Consider the following 23,316-nt stretch of genomic DNA (forward strand, 5'->3'; position numbering starts at 1 on the left):
AACACCGCTAAATAAGGCTCTAGTTCTCATCGTGTCTCTTCGTCCTGGCAGACTACCTGCGTTTGCGCGGACTGATACACTAAGCGGCAAGCGCCTTTAAATTCCGTGGCGTTGCCCCTCTTCTCCATGCTTGTTTTGGTTACTCATCGTATTTTTCCGCCAATTTCACTTCCAGTTCCACCGCGGTCAGCAACTGACATTTACAAAATAAAAGCATGTGAGCAACATGTACTAATGTGCGATAAAATATTCAACGGCGTTAATAGATTGACGGGTTAACGCAAAAATAATGTGTTAACTTACCCAGCACTAATAAAAATATTATAACAATGAGTAACAACATTAAAAAGAGATGCATGGAAGCAGAGAATTTAACAGTTGGGGATGAGCTTCCTCCACTTCAACCCTTAAAAAATCTCTAACAGTTTTTCTGGAAAAGTGTGACACTTAATGTGAAACAGCTCACATATTGCCCCGGTCAACATTCAAGCCACTAGTTTGCAAGCCTTCTTAAGTGCATGATTAATTTATAAGTCTGTCCTGTCAACACTTCACCAAGTCATTTTGTTGCACAGTGTACATTATAGGCCATGGGATCCATAAAACTGTACTTAAAACCTCCTTGCTAGAGAAATCCTTGAAGATATAACATATAGAACTGGGCCCTTGAGAATGGAAGTAATCCAACACTCTGCCGAGTGGTATGACATCAAAAATAAAGTCCTCCATGAATCTTTCAGGGTTTTAGGAGGTTTTAAATGTTAAAAAAGTCATTCCCTGACTTTGCAATTAGCTAATTTACCAAGTAACTCTGGAACTTCAGAGACAGGTTGGATGATGTTCTTACTCTTTTTATCTGTCAGCTGGTTAGTGCAATGAAAAAAACACTAATGACTTCTTTTTATGCCCATATGTTTATTAAAGCGACTTATGACTTAACAAATTCCAACAGTATCTCTTCCAAACATACAAAGATGCTCACACATGACTCCCACTCAGCATCATGTCCTTGCCCATACCCAGACTGAATCTGGGTTACTGTGGCCTCAGAGCTGTAACACACAGAAGCTAAAGCTAGTGGGTCTCCAGGTGTTTATTATCAGAGCCAAGGCAGAGGGAGAGAATTGAGCAGGGAAACCAACATCTGCAGGGCCACACTAAATGAGAACAGTTATGCAAACGCATTCATCACAAAATGGAGCAGCGATGATAGCTGCATACTGTGAAACATCAAAGTACGGGATCTGCCAACATGGCCTTCAGCTATTACATTGGCCCTCATCACCCCGTGAGAGAGTCGATCAACAATCATTTCTGAGTACTGCTAAGTCACAATCTAACAGCTAGTGATCATTAAAGTACTAAAAGCTTTTCTATTCTGTGGATGAAAAGTTTTAATGTTGTAACAGTAATCTTCATCAAACCCTATAAGGTCAGTGGGCCTGAGAACCTATTTAATGTCAATTTTCCTTCTGAGATGTATGAGCACCACTGGTGGATTAATAGTGAACTTTCTCAACCAATCAAAAAATATGGATTGAGGAGGAGAAATGAATGAACATACACTGTAATGTCATCTCCCCATCTACCAGAGGCAGATGGACAGCATCTGTATGAAGGTATCAATTCCTTTGCAGCTACACTTGGGTTTCTTTATAGTGCTTTGAAAAAGCTGTTTGCAATTACCAAACTGACAGAATTAATCACAGGTGGGAAGTGTTTTTAAATCATTTTGAAGTACATGACATACATATTTTGATTTTACTGCATCCTGTTAAAATGCAATCGAGCACACCATCTGTTGCTGTTTGCTGCTGTGTGAGTGTCTGTGCAAGTGCATGCAATCGTAAACGCACACATTTCACATGTGCGCATCAAAGAACCCAATTAGATGAGTGAGACCAAACAGCAGCAGACACTGCATGTTAATGGCAAGTTAGCCAAAGTAATTTGAAGAAGTGGAAATTGACAGAAGAAGGGAGGATTGATTTCTGTTCCCTTTCCACCTGACAGGGTTCTGGCTCTCAATCAGGCCGGATTCAGTTCAGCTGCTACGAACACAGGAATAGAGTTCGCACTGAGACAGTCGGCTGCCTTAAGCGCCTGCCTGCCTGCCTGCTGAGCACAGGGCAGAGGCAGTGACCAGAAAACCAGGAAAGAGCAGGCTGAAGTAGGAAATAAAAGGCTGCCAGGCCCAATGTGCTCACCTTGACAGGCGGGAACTGGCGCGTCCCAGGTGTAGTAGCCATAGGAGGTATTCTTGCACACAGCTGAGCCCTTTCCGATCAGCTTGTACCCTCTGTCACAGGCCCAGCGTACTATGCTGTTAAGATGACCCCCTGTCTGGCTCACTACAAAGCCGTGTTGTGGGGAGTCTGGGGTACTGCAGTACATCGCTACAATAGAGGGGGGGGGGGAAGGAAAAGTGGGAGGGGGAGGAGAGTGGCAAGGCAAGGGAAAGAAGAAACAGGAGAAAAGGTGAGAATAAAATCAAGATGAGAGAATACAGAGCAGAAGATATTGAAAGGAAAGAGTGATAAAATGCACAGACAGAAGAGACAAGGATTAGAGAGTTTAAAAAAGAACCTTTAGAAAAAGACTCAGGTGAACAGTTTTAGTCACAGTAAGAGTTCATTTTAAATGCTGAAAGATAATGAGAGAAAAGGCCTGAGGAGTGTGTCATCTATTTAGCACGGCATGAAACGCGGTAAAGAAAGTCCTCAAAGTCACATTACGATTCCTCTTTGGCCTGAGGGCACCAACATATTCAGTATCACTTTAATTCATGTTATCTGGTTAATCCTCCAGTTAGCTGTTGCACTGTGCGCCTTTCCATCCTACTTTGATTCCTCCCTGTTTAAGCACTAACAGCTGATTGGATGGGAAATCCAAGGGAGAGATTTGCGCTCTAAAAATGCTGTCATACATTCTTTTTAACAGGTATGAGTGGGATGTTGCAGGGGTTTAAGATGAAAAGACTCACACTGGAGTTGAAGTCAGTTCCTGTTCAAGTCAATCAAGACAAGGAGTTTTCTTTACAAAATTCATCACACCGTCATGCTTCCAAAGGAACACTCTCGTGTATTAAATATAAAGGTAAGACAAGACATGAAATATAAATGCCTTTGTGCTTTTTTCATTATTATTGATGCATTGCAATGGAAGAAGATTCCCTCTGCTACACTTGCTTAGCACCACTTGCTTTATTAAAGAGCCAATTAAGAATTTAAAACCATTTTTTAAATTAAGGAGTGCAAAGCAGCATGGAAGCTCTCCTCTGACTTTCCCTTTGCCTCTTGGTTTCTGCTTGTGAAAACACCCCCTGTTGGGAACTATTATCATTCTTGTGGAAATTTAAAGTATTATTTCAAATGAACTGAAATTAAAAACTCAATGACTAATATCCTGAAACAATCACAGCACACAGTGAGAAAACCCATGGGCTCACATAGTGTTCACAGTGAAAATCCAGTGTAAGTGTACATGTAAAAAAAGGTTTAACGAATATTTGCCCCTATGAAGTTGGGTAAGTTGTCCATCTCCAGTGTTTTAAATATTTATAGCCAAACCCATGACTTTTATCACTTTTCAGCAGTTTAAAAACAAAGCACATTCAAATTGCACTAAAAAGGAATATGATTATAAGCTGGATACATACTTTGATACTCACCCACATATCTGATGTGGAAGCCGCGTCGGTTGGTGCCGTGGTCAGAGGACCAGCGCAGAAGGAGCTGGTGGCCTGTGGTGGTCAGGCTGAAGGGTGTTTCGATGTCACCACTGAGTGAGGCCATGCTCTGGCTGTAGATGTTGGGGCCTGACATAAAATAGGCAGAGAAACACACAAAAAAGTTTTAATGGAATTCATCTCTGTCAAAATAAAACTTTGATGACAGCTGATACGTACACATAAGGAACTTAATTTATAAGTATGCTAGTTTAAGCACAACACCACATATCAGCAACATGCTGAGTTGGCATTAAATCATTGTAACGTGGAAAAAAACATCAAACTGATTTCAATCTGTATTTTGCATGTCCAGTCTTTACACTAAACTCATGAACTCTTAATGCCAGCAGAACCCACCATCAAAAATTTCCAAAATGTCAAACTCTTTCTCAGTCTGGAAGAGTTCAAAGTGCAAAGTGATGTTGTAGCCCTTCTCCACATTGATCAGCCATGAGCACATCTGGAGATTGGGATAGTTTTCAGGGAATCCCGGACTCAAGATCACCCCCGTTGAGTCAAAACGCACCTCGTGGGCTGGACATTGAACTGTGAAGAGATAAACAAGAGGCCAAGTTGTCGTTGGAAAAGCAAAAAGATATAGAGGAGGAACGAGAAAGAAAAAAGACAGAACAGTGGTAAAAACCTGTGGCATTGTGAGAAAGCAGAAACAGGGTGTAGGAGCTGGAAAGGAGGAGGTGTAAAAGAAAAGGTAGGCTGAGGTAAGGAGAGGACCATCTTCTCTGTTCTCACCTCGATGCACTGCTGTGACAGTGGAAATTACATTGAAAGAATAACTAGTCCTGAGACAATTACATTCAGCCCAACTTATATTGCACCTGAGGGCTGAGTAGGTAGGTCTGCTGTTGTCACCCTGCTCCCCTGATAACAATCTATCAAATAATAATACTTTGTGGGGAAAGACAGCTTACTTTGTATGGAAAAATGAGGTGTGTTTGTGTAAAGGCTGTGCGTGTTTGTGTGTGTCTTTGGTTTAGAGAAATGCCTTCATTTCCTAGAGGCTGTCAAGTCCAAAATAAAGACAGACTTTTTTTTGTCTTTCTTTCTCTGCCGTTAACAGAAGTTCTTCTTCTGGGCCACTAGTGAAGAAACATGACGCATCTAAAAGGTTAATGCGAACAACTGTTCCGGATAAAAAGGTCACGGGAAACAGTCAGACATATATCAAAAAAAGAAGGCGTAGGACAGAGTTGTAACACAAAGCAGTATGAATATTCCTGCAGTCGAGTCACTGCAGAAGTTTCACCAAAAACAGGCTTTGGCTAAAAGGTAACAGAGACAGGATGTGCAAACTGTTTTTCCAAAAAAAAAAAAAAAACATACAAAACTTCAAACACACAAAACACAAAAAAAGACCTGTGTGGGCACAGAGGTCAAATTTATATGGATGTAAACTCAGCAAAATCCATATTTTTGATTTACTTTTTACAGTAATGAATTAGCAAACAAACAAAACCCCTCTGGAATTATTCAGAAAATAAATGTATGGAATTATACAATATAAAAAGCTACATTTACTTAAAACTGATGCTTTACAGCTTTGGAAAAGCATTTCAGGGTCTCCTGCTGGTGCCAAGAGTCAGACAAAACAAAGTAAGGGTGCATTACAGTTTTATGCCCCTAAAATCTGGGACAGTCTTTCGGAAGATGTGACACATGCCTCAACTCTGACAATCTTCAAATCCCAGCTGAGAACAATCCTATTTAGCTTTGCATGTGACAACTTAAGTACTTTATCTGCACTCCTCTCTTTTCACATTTAATTTAATTTATAATTATTTTTATGACTTATAGAATAATTTTATTTTGCCTTACTGTGAGCAGTTTAACATTTCTGTTTATTTCCAGCCAATTCACTCCCAGCTTTACCATAGGCTTATACATTTAAAGACTTCCAAACACAGCTGGTATGCTTCAGTTCGTACGTGAATAGTGATTGAAACCAAAGCCACTGAGTAAATGTGGGCTGAAGGAATCAGAATTTACATTTTGAGCCCATGGAAGTGAGAAAAATCACATCCATTCTTTTTTTTTTTTAGCAGCAAGGAAAAAGAACACTATGAATTTTATTAAGTAGCCCTTGGAGATGTTTTTTCTTTTGCTGTGACTTCTGATGGAACACTACAAGGCAGTGGTTGACTGAAGTCAATGATTTAAGCTGTCATCTTAAATCATTTCGGATTCAAATTTAATTTTAGTTCAACTAGTTTTAGTTCATAATCAGTTTGAGTTTTTTCCGAAATGAAAACAAATGTTTATAATTCTTTTCAGTTCTGTAAGAGATATGCTTTTAGCATTTCATGTGGTAAAACAAGGTTTATTAAGCTACTTTTCAACATGAGAGGTATGACTTTCACTTGTGACATGATAAGGTTTTGAATGTGGTCTACAGTTCGTGCAGTTATATCAATTCTCAAGGGCTGCTGTGTCGGTTCTGTCATCAGCAGGGACCTCTGCTTCCTCTGATGCCAGTGGAAATATTTGTCATAGAGCTGGCACAAATTCAGCTGAAGAAAAATGTGTGAAATATGTGAGTAATTGCTGCTAACAGCTGTTAATTTCAATTATATTTTAATTAAATATAATCACACTTGAGTTATCAACCAGGAAAAAAAAGGCCTCCCCAGCGGCATTTTTTTTTTTTTTTTACAATGGACAGCTTTACGATAAACACAACATGACTCACTTGACATTATCTGATGATCTGAGGGGTCATCTATCTATTGGAATAATTGAGCCCTTAATACTTGTTTAATAAGCTAACATTGCTGAGCAACAAACAAGTAATTTTAGTAAGTAGAGATGTGGTTTAAAGTGCTTTTAGTCAAACTTCAGGTGCAGGGAATGAAAAGACCAGAGCTTCAAAATAAAAGCACTGTGCTTAAAACATGAGTAAAGCTCAAAACCCTTATAATAGCTTTTATTTTTATTCACACAAATATATTGGGAACACTTCAGATTTTATTCAAATTAAAAATATGAAGAAAAATGATCAAGTTTGTAGTTAATTTCAGTAAAGTGAAGAGATTGGAATATAAGGATGCTTAAAAACAGCAGTGTCAGCATTTTTCTTGACAAACTTAAACACTTTCTGTAAAAACTAAACCATCCTAGAATATTTTGCTTTCCTGTGAATCACTGAACTAATATTTAGTTGTATAACCTCTGTTTCTGAGAACTGCTTTGTATCTGTGCTGCATGTATATGACCAACTTCTGGCACCTGTGAACAGAAATTCCAACCAAAGAGGATTTGACTGCAGTCCACGATTCCTCTGCATTGCTGGGTTTTGCCTTTTTCGATGTAACTCCACAAGTTTTCTTTTGAATTGAGGTCCAGGGATTGGGCTGGTCACTCCATAATGTTAATCTCATGTTCAGGAAAAAGATGCTGCTTGCTTACTGGTGTGTTTGTTGTCAGTGTCTTATCAAAACACTCATTCAAAGGCTGTTTCCTCTTCAGCATAAGGCGACATGACCTCTTTAAGTATACTGATGTATTCGAAATGATTCATGATCCCTGATATGGGATAGATAAGCCTGACACCATATTATGAGAAACATCCCCATATCATGATGCTTGCACCACCATGCTTCATTGTCTCCACAGTGTATGTGGCTTGAACTCAGTGTTTGGGGGTTGTCTGACAAACTGTCTGTGCTAACCTTGACCAAACAATCCTGCTCTTATTCGTCCACAAAGTGTAGTACCACTTCTCTTCAGGTCAGTCAGTGTGTTCTTTGGCAAATCGTAACCTCCCAGAATGTCATTTTTGTAACAATGGGACTCTTTGAGGGCTTCCAGCCAATAGCCTGGCTTCACATAGGTCTCTGTCACAGTACTCACAGGCAACTGTATACCTTCTTTGATCTCCCTTGAGTTCAACACTGGCTGAGTATTTGACATTATGGCTATACTTCAATCTATTTGAGTGGTAGTTTTCCATTTTCTTCCATGTTTTTCCGGTTTTAGTTGCCCCTTTTAAGTATTTGAAATCATCCTGGCTGAGCAGCCCATCATTTTCTGCACTTATGTTTTTCGCTCTCTAAACATGTTTACAGAATAAATTACCCTTACTAAATGTACTCCCCACTGCTTTTTTTTAAATCGCCCTTTTCAAGTAATGATCCAGTTACACAGAACCAGCAGCACGCATGTCATGCCCGATGGGTCTGTTGGTTTTTACTGCTCCAAAACACCCTCTAGCAAATTATTTGCCATATAGAAATATACTTTCTGCCAAAAACAGTGAGTGATCTGGTTAGTGCTATGAACTGCCATTATATTGAACACAACTGTATTCAGAGTATGTACAGTATGTGCATCATAGAAAACAGCATTCACCAGACACATAATTCTATGACCAACCCTAATTCGCCAGTGAGTCATCTATAAATGTACATTACTATTGTTGTCAAATCTTGCTCACACTGAAAGATCATCCTTGTAATTCCTTGTGCAAACCATCAAATATTTGTTTTTCTGCTCCACATACCTACTGCACAACAATATGACAACAAATGTAACCTAGACCACAGAGGCACCGTACAGCAAGGTTTATAAAACTGCAGAGAAGATGAGGTTAGTGCTGAAATTGTTTTTCATTAGGTTTTCTGACAGACACATAAAAATCAATGAGAAAGTAAAGATCAGTTTGACAGCAAATAATGGCTTTGACTCAACCTCAGTGTGGCAGATGGTTTTCTAGGCACACGGAGCAGTCAACTCAATTGTTGCTCAATCTCTGATCAAAGCTACTGCATAACCTTCCTCACAGACCTTCATAGAGACAGAGAAACATCTTGGAAAAAAAAGGTATTCAAGGGTGAAATTACATAGCCTAGCAAGGACATTTGACTGTCATCTCCTGAGCATAAAATGACAATTAGCGGAAGAGCTGAGAGCAAACAAATTTAGAATTTGGGGGAGACCCAGAAGGATTCATTTCCCTGCCCTGTCGGCAAGCTGCTGACAGAAAATGGCTTCTTTAAAAGCTAACTACTGCAGTCTCAAGGATGTGCATAGCAGGTCAGTGTAAATTAAGTTCAACTCTACATGTCCCAAGGAGAGCAATTAGTCCCTCGCTTGTGGTGGCACAAGGACATAACGTATCCAACACAAGAAATGTAATGAATTCTAGAGAACAATAATGAGGTGATCCAGGAAAATGTCAAACAACAAATTATTAACCCAGACATCCTGAAACAGTCTCCACAATGACAGTTTTATGCTCTCGGCAGAATTTTACACTCTGTTTAATCAATTTATTGTGCCTTGTTTTCTATCAAGTTATGTTACATGCTTAAATTCTACTATGACTGGACTTATTTGACTGACCAGTAAATGGTTTTGCTGCTCACAAAATGTCTGTGTGAATTTAAATAGGTTTAACCTCTTTTGAAAAATTATTTCTTGGAGGATCCACTCTCCGACTTCCTTAGAGTATGCCCAAAAAGTCAGGGGAAGACATTTAATGTCCTGGTGTAAAACTTACAGGGAAGGAAATCATGTGAAAGAAACATGTTGTGTTCCTGTGGAAATGCTTCCCCTGCCTGGCAGCTTAATGTGGTTCCTCAAATTAAAGCCTTTGAAATAATTTCAAATACAATATGTGACTTGTGGATGATAGGGGCTAGTTGGTCTTGGCAGGACTCTGTCTAATACATGAGAAAGTGAGCTGGCAGGACCAACAGAAAAGATAGTTTGAAATATGGGCTCTCCTCTGAATGACTGCCCTCACTTGGCACAAAATGAAACAGATAAAACTATTCCAGCTACTCTTTTTGTTGCTCATCTGCTAGGATTGTCACTTCCAAAGGCTAAATAATAGCTTTCCCTGTAACTTTTTAAAACCCAGGGTTAACATTATTTTACTTCCGTGTGCCAAAAAATATATGATGTAGGTGTACAGTAGAGCTTTACTTCTCTGTTTTTCCTATTACTCTCTACCAAGCAATGTGGGTAAATCTGCTACTAAAACACTGCCTGACTTCATATCTCTAACGCCATAATAAATTATTCATTTTGAAAAATAGCAGACAGACCCAATGCAGCAAAAGTAAAGGTTGGCTCTGTTGTTTTTAAACATCCTAACACGCACCTTCTGTTAATCGATGAAAATTTTATCTGACTTTAGCCTCATCTGACATTTGTGCACCAACACGCATTGTTCACAAGCAGCATCACATGTAGTCTTTATAGATGAAGCAGAAGAATATTAGCAGCTCCAGATTCTGGATCACTGGTCGGGTCACCTAACTAAATCATTGCCATCACTATTTGTTTCTTTACTTTTTACTCTCCATAACTCTAACAAAACCAGTCAAATTCTTTCTTGCGAGAGCAAAGCAATGTCAGCTGCAAAAATGCTACAGGGGAAGAAGAAACATATCAAGTCAGACATTAAATAATAACAACCAGGGATAAGCAAAAAGGTTCTAAATCACAAGTTTTGTCCTGAGTTGCTTTATGAATGCAGACTGGTGTGTTGTTGGGTATCTGCCATGCCTTGATCACACGTCTAATACAATTACTCATAGTATCTAGACAAGAAAAGACAGAAATGCTCATCAACTCAAGACTTGTAGACAATGGACTTCAGGGCACTTCAAAAGATGCTTATCTGCCGGGAATAGAAGGTTTCAGAGTGCTCTGATGTCTGCAGCAGAGATGTATTGGCACGACAGACAGGCTGATGGCATTTGTTTCTTGGTATAAACAAAATCTCTGATGCAAGCATCACAGGCATTTATTTTCTTTTGCTTTGTGTTTGAAAATCCTTCTTCTGAAAAAACACGGGTTCGGAGACATTTTACATCAATCAGACCAACGGGGCAACTCAAGCAGACATTAGAAAGGAAAATAAGCTCCTATTCTTTTCTGTACCTGGCCTTCCTCTACCTTGCTACATGACAAAAAAAAGCTGTCAATGAAACCTGCTGTTCTGTAATCTGTTTCACACTGATCCTGCGCAGTCATATGCTGGCTCAAGTAGAGCAGATGTCTATGATCATGGGTCAGTAATGGTGTTACTTTGTGACACTGGATAAATCAAAACAGAGATGCTGTTAGCCTCCAAGAGCCTGCTAGAAGGGGCCCTGCTGCCAGTCTGTTAAATGATGCATCAACAGTGGGGATGCTGACTACAGCCAACCTTGGCAGAGTGACATCCAGCACAGACATAAGGGCTCACGTAATGTCACAGAAAGAAAAACTGGTCAGTGAATGTGTGCAAACAAATATGAACCAACATCTACAAGAATATCCATAGGGTCATAAAAACACAGTATATCCCTATAGACTCTAACTCAAACGCTGGATATGACTAACCTTGACAGACTGGTGGGGGTCCATCCATCTGAAGCCGCTCTCCAAGCCGACAGGTCAGGATCTCACTGCCCACCAAGGTGAAGCCTGGCAGGCATGTGTACCGGATGATGTCCCCTGTTAGATAGTTAGTACAGAATTACACACACCCACACACACGGAAAGTAGTGGACATGAAAAACATATATATCATTTATCTCAGCAAGCACAAACACACATACACAGACATGCAAACTCAAGTATACGCAAAAAGCCCCAGAGGGCTAGGAGTAAAAGCCTTCTCAGAGGCAGCACTTGAAACAGCTTCAACATCATCAACACATTTTCTAATGAAGATTGACACCCCCTTAGCTAGCTCTGGTACCAAAGGCACTTCATTATATTACAAATCTGCAAACTTACTCTCTAATGCCCCACACACACACACACACACACACACACACACAATCTTTTACATGAAATCTAAATCACACTCAGAATCAAAAACACAGAATAAAGCAACCACAAGCCACATTATTTCCACTTCTGAACACTGAAAATCCAAACAGCTCATGCCTAGAGCTAATTAGTGCTGCCCTTGCTCTCATTGTACTGCAATATATATACAAAAACTCAAAAAGAAGGAAACAAGTATAACAAGGTAGAGCAAAGAGCAAGAAAGAAAGTGGAAGAGAAAAACAAACAACACATGGCAGATGGGATGAGACATTGAGGTTGCACTAAACATCTGTCAAGTTGCAAAGTTATGAGGAAGCAATGTGCTTGTTTAGAATATGCTACCAACAAAGCTGTTTCAAATTGTAAATTGTACAGACGGAGAAATAAAGTCACTAATCAACACATAAAAAGCAACCAAATGGAATGACGAAAGAATTTTTTCTAGAGTGAAATTAAAACAAAATAATCATAAAAGGTTTAACCACTTCTTATGTCTCATCACATCTTTTTTGTCTATCCTGGCAAATATTTGTGTGTCTCAAGTAATTTCTTATTTTAATGCAAAGTGTCCATAGCCAGGAAAACACCAGGATGAAATAAGACAAACCTATTTCAAACTCGTCGTCATCAGTTAGGATAGTGGCATTGGCGACAGCGGGGGGTGGCTGGCATGTTCTCAGCTGGTATGCTGTCGGAGATAGAAAGAGTATTACAATCTGCAACAGTCCTCGCTACCTAGTCAGTTAGGCAGACAGTGAGGGAGAGAGTATGCATTCATTTAAACTCTTTCTATTATAAACTCTCATCCATCACTTTTCTTGACTATTAAAAAACAGTTTCTAATTTGGTTAATATTGAGGACATTTCATTGTTAATCTAAGAGATGTCTCAGTAGTGGAGATGAAATATTCATTCATTCATCATTACGCAGCACTGGAAGCAATACCAGGAAGCAGAATGAGAAAGGCCGGATAATGACTCAGAAAAAGGAAAAATTGAAGACCTTAAAATATAGAATCACAGGCACAATGGTTCTTTGTTCTTTTGTGGTCTTTATTACTGCAGCAGGGTTCGAGCAACGGGGAGAACCGGAGATCAAATGAATGGGGTCATTACAGCAGACCTCAGCAAGGGCTTTACTTAGCTGAAATCAAACAGGGGGTTACCGTAATAATGGAGCACAAAGAAGCCGCTGGTGCTGAAGTCACTGTGGAATTTGATGAGGACCTGATTGGCGGTGGTGGACACGCCCTCCTGCACAGAGCTGCCACTGAACTGACCGATCTGAGGAGAGGCCTGGTCGGGTCCATCCCTGACAGAGATAAAGAGAGGGAGACAGCATTGAGGGTGACTAAGTTGGTTAGAAAAGAGAGGGATGGCAAAATGAAGGAGGAGAGCGGTTGAGAGGGAGGAAGGATTTTTCATGTACAAACACAAGTTAAAGCTTGCTGGGATCAAAGAGCACAGCTAGTTATCCCCAAAGCAGTTGAAGATTTTTAGGGGGTAATAAACTTAGTAGTACAGGATTCTGAAAAATCCATATCAGCACACAAGTCTTCCCTATTTCTAGTTAATTATTCATTAGATCTAGTTTTAACAACATTCTGTGCATGTATGAGCATAATTAAGGTGTATTGTTTGAGGAACAACTACTTAAGACATAAAAATGCTTACTTCAAAACCTAAAGCTTTTAACTGAATTACATAAGGTACAATAAACTGCAGCCTTGGGACCTTTTTTATCTTCACTCTTAGTGGAGAGAGTGGGCTGATATCTGTGAGGTATGAGAAGGTCTAAGGCATGGATGGCATCCCACATTACTGTACTTTACTGTTTATCTCCAGCTCAGTGACTGTGTTAGCATCTACCGTACTTTATCTGATATAAGCCAAACATAAACACTATCAAAATAATATGCTGATGACAGAGGTCTGTTCTCAAAGACAACCAACAGCCACCTGCAAACATCAGACCACAGACAAAGAGAAGAGGCAAGGGCAGTTAACAGACACTGCTAGCTACTGGCATGGTTCCAGAGGTGGAGGAGGTTCACCCTGAGGAGATATAGGCTTGAATGTTGTCAGTTTGACGCATCTCTTGGACAGCATCCATCTTTGACAGTTTTGGCAGAATGGTGCCCTAAGTGAAAGAGTTTAAGTATCTATGGGCTTTGTTTCAGAGAGAGTGGACAATGTAGCGTGAAAGTGACAAATCGAACAGAAGCAAAATGTCACGTTAAATATGAATTCTGGCCGAAAGGTTAAGTTCTCAAATTGCATCTAAAGAGCTAAAATGAGCTGTCTGTGCAGGTCAAGGTCAAAGAATTAGGATCTGGATATCCAGGAGGAGCTTGGAGTGGACCTTCTGTTCTGATAAAAAAAAGAAAAAAAAAATCACAGCGAACATTTCCTCTTGTCCTTCACTCGAAGATAATCGAGTAAAACAGTACATGGTTGCGCACGAATAGACTTATGCAATAATGCTGTTGAAGATAAAAAACCAAAAACTGAAAGTAACATCTTTAATGAAGGTGAAACTTTAAAACCTCTGTATAAATATCGTGGTGATCTGGGTCTCAAATAAGAAGCCTGAATAAGTCAGATAACAATTTTTTTGTAAAGCATGCGGGTACAAACTAAACGCTTCTTCTCTCCAAGGATATAAAGAAAGATTAATTTGAGAAGACAGTACTGTTCTATTATAAATATAAATGTTCTTTTTATACAAGGGGAAAGTATTTCATTACCAGCACTTTCAGGCAGCTCCAGGGCAATTCATCTGAATGATGTACACTAAATTCTTTTTGTATGTGTGTACCTTTAATATCTTATATATTAAAAATTGTCTCACTGCAATCTAGTGATCAGCACAACAGGGGATGGCAGTCAGGCAGGGAAATGAAATGTTATCATCAGGGGGAAGATTTCCTGTGCACTATTTCATTGGGAACAGTAGTGCTGGGAGCCCCCATCTCCCTAAGTGAGAGAGGTAACCCCAGATGCTGCAAGGTATTTCCCTCCTCCTTCACCCATGAGGACAGCTTCCTGACTGCCTGAGGGGTTTCTATACTTCAGAGAGACGACAGAAAGGTGTAAGAGACAAAAAAAGAGGCAGCTGCTCCAATGATAACAAGCAGGTGGTACCATAGTTTACCACGACACAATTCTTGTTAAGAGTTTAAGTTTCTTCTTACCAACTAACATCCATCCCAAAGCTAATGTTTTCATCCTTTGTTTTTTGTTTAACACTCACTGAAGAGCTGAGTTAAACAACGACCAAAAGTTAAGGGAGAAGAAGGAGAGGGACACTTTATGACTCACTTCACTCCAGTCCCTTTTATTTCCTCACGTAGCACATTTTTTCTTTGTTTTAGCTAGGGGCTGTAAGAAATGTTGTCAGGGAAAGAAAAATGAATCCACCCAAGTCCAGACAAAGGTCAACATATTTGGATGGCTGCTGGCTCTTCTGATACAGGTGTCACATCAAAAGCTGTGAACAAAACTTGTCCAACTGACCCGGGGAATTTTTTTTTATCTTTCTGTCTCATTGAGTGCAGTTTTTAAGTTTGCTTTTGTAGAGAGTGGATATGACACTTACAGTACAATCTGAAAATCTTCAAAACTCTGGTTATTCTTTGAGTAAACAGAAAATCAGAGTCATCAAAACATTTGGGAGTGAATGACAAACTTAATGCATATGGTATGAATCATATGCAGTCACCTCACCAGTCCCACTCATGCATAAAGGAAATCTTATAAAGAGGGATAGGTGGATTGTATAGCATATTTTATGGTTTCATTTAGTAATGGGCTGTTATAGCAGCCTGTATTGCTTGGCAGTTTGTTGGGTTTTTTTTTGCATAAAGCAGCTCTGTATAGGGGAAAGCATTTATCCAGTGTGTGCTACAAGCTGATGGGTTATGAACCATGTCTGAGAAAGAAAAGTCCACCTACCACACAGTGATGTAGTCATAGATTGGCTCTGTGTTGATAACAGAGAAGTTGATGTAGATGCCATACCCAGGAGGCACTCTGACTGTCCACATACAGTCCTGAAAGTGCGGATACTCAGCCGGGTGTCCAGGAGAGTAAATTGTGCCGTTCATGGATGTTACATTCCCTCCACAGAGAGCTAGAGGGAGGGAAAAATGTCAGAGAGGCTGGATAAAAATAGAAGGCTGCTTTCTTCTTTTTATCTACCTAAAGTCATAAAACTTGCTTTTTACGGTTGTATCACCACTAACCGTTGATAAAACAAACCATAACTTTGTGTTATTGGGTTATCATCAAGATACAGAGAAGGTGAGGGTGCTGGATGCACCTGTTAGATATGACTTCAGGGGATGGATGCTGGTTACTGTGAACACTGAGTTGTTCAGACACATAGACTCCCCCGTCATACCCCATCAGAGGGAATGTGTTAAAATTTGACTTTGAACTTGGAGTCAAAGCCAAAGCAGTGCCCTCGGGATCAAAACAGGGCTGTAAACTCAACAGGGACAGCACTATCTACGGAACAAAACAAAACTAGTTCCCACTTTCTCAGTGAAATATCACACTCTGAAGTGGACTTCAAGCATATGCTGCTGCTTCATGTAACTGGTGGTGGGAAAGCTGTGATTTTTTCGACTTGAGTAACATCTAAGGAGTCTAAATACATTTAAAAAGACATGTAATCAGCTTTGCAATAAATACTTGCTGAAAAGCTCCATAAGTCTTAATAACAGGTTGCTGTTCTAGTTCTGTAAAGTGGTGAAATGTAAAAGGGACCCAGAAGACAAAAAAAAGACAATGCTACATGAAGACTAAAGCACCTCTTCTATTCAGAGTATCCTCAAAGACTTTATTTATAGTGGGTAATGTTTAAGGAAAAGCATCTCCATCTTCACTTCAGTCAGCTTCAAAGAAGTAGCGCACATTTCTTTTCAAGGGTCTATAAATGTGTAATTATTTAAATATTTTTGCACTGATTTTGACCAACATGCCGCTGACATAAACAGGAATAGGTATTCAGACTGATAAATTACATTTGTTGATTTTGTGAATAAAGGCTATTTAGCAAAAGATGAAGGTCTTGGTGGTGCAGTAGTGAGAGACAAGAACAATGCTGACACTCAAACAAGACATGTTTACAAAGACAGGAGTCGGTCACCTTCACAGCGAGGAATAGGGTGATTCCAGTTCCTGCTGACTCCGTGCAGACATGTGAGAGAAGCCTCTCCAAGTAAAGTGTAACCTGGAAGGCACTCAAAGGAAATGGTCATTCCCACGCTGTATTCCTGACCAATCACTATACCATTACGAAACGGGCGAGGGTCTGGACACCTCTGCAGCTCGTATGCTGAAGAAAAACACAGAACACAGCAAAGGAAGAGAAAAAAACATTAAAAACACATCAGGGTAATTTTATAGGAAACAGCCTCTAGCCTTTATTAACCTGTCTGATTATAAACAAGACTCTCTCCCACTGTGGTCAGGGCCATTTTTTCACTTTGATAAACTGTAAACTTTTTCTTAAAGAAGCATTGGATATACTTTTTCATTTAAACATTAAAATCAAAGTAATGAGATTCTGGTATTTTTCCCATTCTGTTTTAAAGCATAAAATGCACCACAGACATGAAACTGTCATGATTCTGGACCATGTGCTAGGAAGTGCGAGGCCAGTATTGATTTTATTTTCTTTCCTCTTTAACCTTTAGTAATCTTCCTATCTCAGTAAAAGTGTCTGCTGGAATAATCTTTGTTCATAGCCTGAAAGTAACCTTTTAGTTTCTGAGGTCCTGTGTCTTAAGCATATTTCTTTTTAAAACTTGAAACATCTCACCCTGGTAGATGATGTGGAAGCCCGGCTTGTTCTGGGAATAGTCGCTATGAAAGAAGAGAGTTGTCTCATGGGTGGTGCTAAAGAGGGAGTTGGGCACCACTGGGCCACTGAACCGATCAATCACTGTTCCCGTCTCCAGGCTCCCACTGCGAACCTCCAGATAGTCATGAACTGGCTCTGTGGAGTAGTTCAGAAACTGCAGATGGATTCCTAAAATGTAAGGGAAAGAGGGCTAATGTAGGTGATACTTCCAGATACCGAACAAAAGGCAAAGTGAGAAAATATCTGAAGTACCTTTCTTCACTTATGTGTTGGATTTCTTTTTACATTAGGGGTTAAATGCTTGCATGAAACTGGCAGGTTTTTAACTGAACATGACGTTTAACATGACGAAAAGAGAAAAAAGATGCAATTCACAGCCCTGGAGTAGACAGCAGAGCTAACAGAACAATAGAGAAGAATGAAAGTGGGAGCAGAAATTCTGGACAAGGGAGGGCTGACATACCAAAGCCAACTGGGAGTTGAACTCTCCAGCTGCAGTCCAGGCTGCTCTGGTAATTCCCTGGGAAGCCCGGGCTAAGGATGACGCCACTGAAGTCTGTCATAGAGCCGCCACACTGAGCTGAGGGAGACCAACCAAGGAGAAAGAACATGTCACTTCACCACACAGCAGCTTGATTGGAAAACAAAGAAAAACAATGACCAGGGGCTGAATATGAAGAGAGGGCAAAGAGCTGTCTCTTTGTGTATTTGTTGGGTTCAATAAATGCATAATTGTTTCGTGCGAGTATGAAAAGCAATAAGAGCAGAGCGCTGTTTATGCCATGTGTGCACTTAAGTGTGTATTTTTTAGCTCATGTGTTTAAGTGCACACTGCGGTTTTGTGGGCGAGAGAGAAATTAAGTGCTGTGAGTGGGCTTTATGAGCTTAGGATTGGGTGGGAGAAATGGAGGGTTGGGGGTGCGGATGTCAGTGTGTTTGAGCATGTCCGTGACATAAGCATATACAGTATGTCTCTGCTTGACTCTATGGATTATACTCCATAGGAGCATTAATGAGGAGATCACAGCTGCTGGCGAATTTCTTATTTTTTGTAATGCTTTATATTAAAATATATATTAAAAGAAACAAGGAAGTAATAATCAACGCAACACCACAGTTTTGTTCAGAAGTGGCAGTGACCATTTAGCCCCCTGCCTGTAACACAACACTTCTCTACTCTTACTGCGTTGTAAAACATTTCAAATTGTGAAGGTTACAGTCATCTCCTAATCTCACATTAACATCTAGGTGTGATGCAATTACAGCCACGATGGTACTATCTATGTTATTCCTCTTTTTCCCTCAGCAACTTGAACAGGCCTATTATTGAGTCAAATGGTTAGAATCACTGTGAGTATCACTGCCATTTCTTTGGGACTACCAGCAAATGCCAGATAGAGACAGAAAATACTCTGGTTTAATCGTGCATCTAGTTGAGGGAACCTGCTTGCCCTGAGTTATGAAATGAAAGAGAAGTGGAGATGAGAGGCTCTTGTGAGGGTGTTATGCAGTTTGTACGAGGGCAAGCAGTCACTTTGATGTGAGTTTATCAGCAACAAAGTGAGTACTGATCGTGTGGTGTCGGTGCTGGTGCGCGTTCTATAAACGAGTGAAGAGTTGAGCTAACGAGCAAACACGTGCATCCATGAATGGGCCTGTCAACAGTAAAGCTGGGATTTATGCCTGTAGTGAACACTGAAAGCCACAGGGAGGAAGAATTTACATGAAGAGCGTGCAAGTGTATGCTTGCATTTGCGGGCTTGTATCATTTGTATGTTCTTACATAGTTTAAAGTTGTGTCCCTACTATTGTGTGTATGTTTACATATGTGTGTGTGTAATCGATCAGAACATCATGAGTGAGAAAACAAAGTGTAATGTTTCTATATTAATTTCTGGCTTTTATTCCTGTGGCAATCAGCATTAGAGGAAGTATCAAGGGAACAAGACTATTATCAGGAGTATTAAAACCAAACACCCCTAAATGATAACAAACATGTTACGCTTTTCTAACTGAAAGGAAAATTCACAACTCCCACCCCAAAAAATGTAATGCTTTCATTGATACTATAACAGGTCCTCTGTGAGACTGCCAGTCTATAATGTGGCTCTGTGTGTATTCAGATAAGTATAAAAAGGAGGGGGATGAAAATATAAACAAGTAAAAGTAAAAGGAATTAAGGTGACAATTTCTTTCTGATGCAAGAAATGTGGTTTTGTTGTCTTCAGTCACCTCAATAAAGACCTTATTGAAATCTTGTATGCTGCCAATGTCAAACTTTATAAAATAATACATTACCTAAACACAGAGGCACGGGGTAATTCCACCTTCTGACGGGCCCAGGCATGCAGGTAATATATGCATTACCCTGTTCAAGGAAACAAAGACAATACATTCACCACCTCCAAAATTTTGTGTCACAAAAAAGGAAATAAACTGAGATCAGATTGACAGTTGCTCAAAGACAGTTGATCCTTGTTTAGTGGATCTGTGGGATCAGTTAACAGTTGGTCGTTTAGCTTCTTGGGATTCTCTTCTGAAGGTCTTGTGTGTAAATATTTGATGGTGTAAAGAGGAGAGGAGAGATCTCTTGCTGCTACTTGGGCAGCGGGTGCACCACCTGGGGCCTGACTATAGAGAGATGTGTACAGGCCTTAGAGAGCAAGAAAAGTCAAATATCCCACTTGCAGTTTTTTTTCTTAACAGAAGAGGATAAACCAAAAATGGTGGGTATCACAGGCTTATCGGAACTACAGTGTTTGTATAGCTGCTGTTGCTCTATATGCTACCTAAATGTTTCCAGCACACACGTAAGTTCATCACTAATCAGCATATACACTGAACCAAAAACCCAAATCTATAAGAACATGGTGCTCGTGCAGTTGTATTTGATACATACACATATATCTGAGCTCACAAGACCGAGCCATATCTGTGCTTTTGTTTCTACAATAGCCTCCAGTCTATTCCTGGTGTTCAGACACTCAGCCTGAAGATTTCTGTAAGAAGTTGCTGTTTGGTCCAGAGAGGATGTGGAGAGAAGAGAATGCCCAAACCAGGGAAGAAAAATCGGTGTGGGATTAGTGAGGCGACTGTTAACACAATCCATCGCCCGTGGCGTTGTGGAGTTCTACAGCTCAAAACGCTACAGCTACAGAATCTTCTTGAGGAGGATTGGATGAAGTTAAAGCTGCTTTGTTGCAGACACACACAAACATCCAAGCAGAGAGGCACACAGGCAAAGCACACGCACACACACTTTGTAATAAAGATCCAGGCATAAATTCACGCAGTTGTCCTACACTTTGCATTTCCACATTTCTTTTGGCACTTATTGCTCGGCTCACACAAACAGAAACGTCATCGAAAAGGCACTCTGCAGGGGCTCCTTGACAGGTTCGTCTTTTGGGGTATTCCCATGAAATTCTCACTTTAGGCAGGCAGATAAGATCCACCCTTCAGAATCATAAGAGGGCTGTCAATCTGTATTACCTCCACTGCATGCTTTGACATACCTGTAATGTGAAGCCTTGATCACACTGGAAGGAAACCATATCACCCACAGTGTAACGGTCCCCCACTCTTTGGCCGTTACTGGGAGGCAGTGGCTCTGGGCACGAATCCAAACCTATTGCTTAGGACAGAGTCACAACACACAAGTGTGGACAGCAATTATTCTTCTGCACAACACGAACCACAAAGTAAAAGTCTGAAACTGTTAAATGTGTTTGCTTTCGTTTCATAGTTAAGTATCCACCCAGATTAAATGACTACATTTGAATTCTGTACCAGATATCTAAGGAGGAAAGCGAGTAATTAAATTGAAACCAAACCTTTTAACATGTAATTACACAGCGTCTTATTTCCATGTGCTCATAATTGAATAATAATTGAGTCGATTTTTTTCTTTTCCCTTTTCATAACATTTACTAACTGGGACAAGTCACCAAGTTATTCTACTGTTGGCTGTAATGGCAAAATCTCTCTGACTGTGTGCAGAAGCAATCACTGTGAAATTACAAAGCAATCCCTGAAGTATTACTTGACAGAAGAATCGAGTTCCTTTGGAACAAAGTGATAACGGTGCCACTTGCCAGGTACTGAGAGGCCTGATATTGTGTTCCAGTGGCTTAAAAGTCTGGCTGATCCCATCTGTGGATCACATCAATGGAAGTTTCTTGAGGTAATTTTTAAGCCACATTTACTTTCAGGAATGAAAATGACTGACTGATAGTCTGATTTCAGTTTCAGTTCAATCACAATGTGATTGGCACAAGTGCAAAGTAGAGAAATCCAAATGCAGAGAAGAAAAAAATTCATATTCAGCTTCATTACTAACAGACCCATTATTATGTTTATCAGTCAGAAGTGGAACTGAAAAAAATACACAATTGTAAGTTTTGCAATTGACAAGTCATCTGTTGGTTGGTCATTTTAATGCTTACTTTGAAGCATAAATACGTATTAAAATTGGCTGCTGCACAGCTGCAGGGGCAATGAATAAGAAATGAAAGAAAGGAGACTTTTGTAATAACTTCTAAGCGCACACATACATTCGTACAAGTTTTGTCCTTGACACACAATTAGTATGCAGACCATGGCGTGAGTTGTGGTGGGAAGGAAGAAATAAAAAAAGCAACAAAAAAGAGCAATCTATCCCTGTCTCTGTGTGGGCAGAAATAACACGTACACACATCGTTCAAGTCAGGAAAGCACACAGTTATCCCCACACAAGCCCACTCAGAGAGCTAACAGGTCTGAACTAGTGGGTGGATGGACAAATGTAAACATGGCAGCAGAAATGGCTGAAGAAGATTAAGAACAATTTGTAGCCAACTTTAAAGCATTGACTGGGGGGAGTGGCCACTTCACTCAGCATGTAGTGAAAGTTAGAGAAGATACTTGTGTGGGAGGAAAATGGTAACCTAAGAAACACAGGAGGAAAAGCAATATGAGAGCAGCAAAAGATGCAACACCTAAAGATGAGCTCCTGTACGACAAGAGTGGGTGGATTCCCAAGGGTGTGAATTTCGGCTATATAGAAATCAAAGAATTACTTTTGAAAGTGTAAATACAAAATGGAAGTAAACAAGGGGTTTGTAAATTGTGTCTAAAAGATTTGTTGGTCTATTTTAAGAAAGCAGTGGTTGTTTCTAGAATTGAAAAGCCAGGAAAAGGTAAGTTTCAAATCATCACCTTCATTTGGGTAAAGCATGGCATTAAAATCAACTTTACAAAACATCCTATTTATGAAAATGGTGTTAGGGTTAAATATAAGTCAAAGAAAAATGTGTGTATACACACACTCATGTCAAACAAACAGCAAATAAACTTCCCAAATAAATCATACCAAAGGACAGTCAGCAGGACTTTGCCAAACCCTTTGTCAACCTGCATCTATTAAAGCCTGTGTTAATCAGTCATGTCAATGAGTAAAAGTTAGAGTCCAGTTCACACAGCCAGAGGCAGCATGCCAAACCTCAACTGGGCACAAACAGACCTTTGTGCTTTAGTCAGGTTAAATGAGGAGGCCGACTAACAGACTGAACTGATTCCTGTTGAGCTCCAGATGGGTTCCAGTCAAACTGTCAGAATACACATCCTGGCAAGGACTGTTATCACCTTGCTGTGAGAAGGTCGACACTCTCTGTTCCTGAGAGCTGCGCATTGTCTGGAGAGAGTCCTGTCCTTATCAAACAGGACTTATTCTATCATCAGGATGCCTCACAGACTGTATCTTATCAATGAAGTTGCTGCAGTGCCTAAATGTGTCTGAAAGTTTTTACTATTTCTCCTTTGTATTAAGAATGTTTAATTCCTGAAATTAGTTTTTCAACACTTAAAGAAAACTTTAATTGAACCTGTGAAACAACAAGTGTTTAAAATTCAAGAAGTAGGATGAGGATGTGTGATTTGTTCCTCAAAAAACTTGAGC

General features: G+C 40.0%; 1 protein-coding gene across 3 annotated transcripts in view; it reads right to left on the reverse strand.

Moving 5' to 3' along the window:
• Positions 1–23,316, reverse strand: part of LOC141800189 (CUB and sushi domain-containing protein 3-like) — a 214,653-nt gene that overhangs the window by 57,249 nt on the left and 134,088 nt on the right. The window contains exons 38-49 of one of the 3 annotated variants that reach the window (XM_074682596.1): positions 20,897–21,009; positions 19,680–19,749; positions 17,845–17,961; positions 17,340–17,549; positions 16,665–16,853; positions 15,467–15,644; positions 12,679–12,824; positions 12,120–12,200; positions 11,078–11,191; positions 4,088–4,276; positions 3,659–3,817; positions 2,208–2,396 (exon numbers count right to left, since the gene is read on the reverse strand). In XM_074682596.1, coding sequence (XP_074538697.1) covers positions 2,208–2,396; positions 3,659–3,817; positions 4,088–4,276; positions 11,078–11,191; positions 12,120–12,200; positions 12,679–12,824; positions 15,467–15,644; positions 16,665–16,853; positions 17,340–17,549; positions 17,845–17,961; positions 19,680–19,749; positions 20,897–21,009 — 1,755 coding nt within the window. Of the gene's footprint in view, positions 1–2,207; positions 2,397–3,658; positions 3,818–4,087; positions 4,277–11,077; positions 11,192–12,119; positions 12,201–12,678; positions 12,825–15,466; positions 15,645–16,664; positions 16,854–17,339; positions 17,550–17,844; positions 17,962–19,679; positions 19,750–20,896; positions 21,016–23,316 lie in introns of all 3 variants that reach the window. The other 2 variants (XM_074682597.1, XM_074682595.1) reach the window with 2 other exon arrangements.

This window comes from Halichoeres trimaculatus, unplaced genomic scaffold, assembly GCF_033239565.1.
Source record: "Halichoeres trimaculatus isolate MK-OKI-2021-1 unplaced genomic scaffold, fHalTri1.1 fHalTri1_scaffold_12, whole genome shotgun sequence".
NCBI classification, from domain to species: domain Eukaryota; kingdom Metazoa; phylum Chordata; class Actinopteri; order Labriformes; family Labridae; genus Halichoeres; species Halichoeres trimaculatus.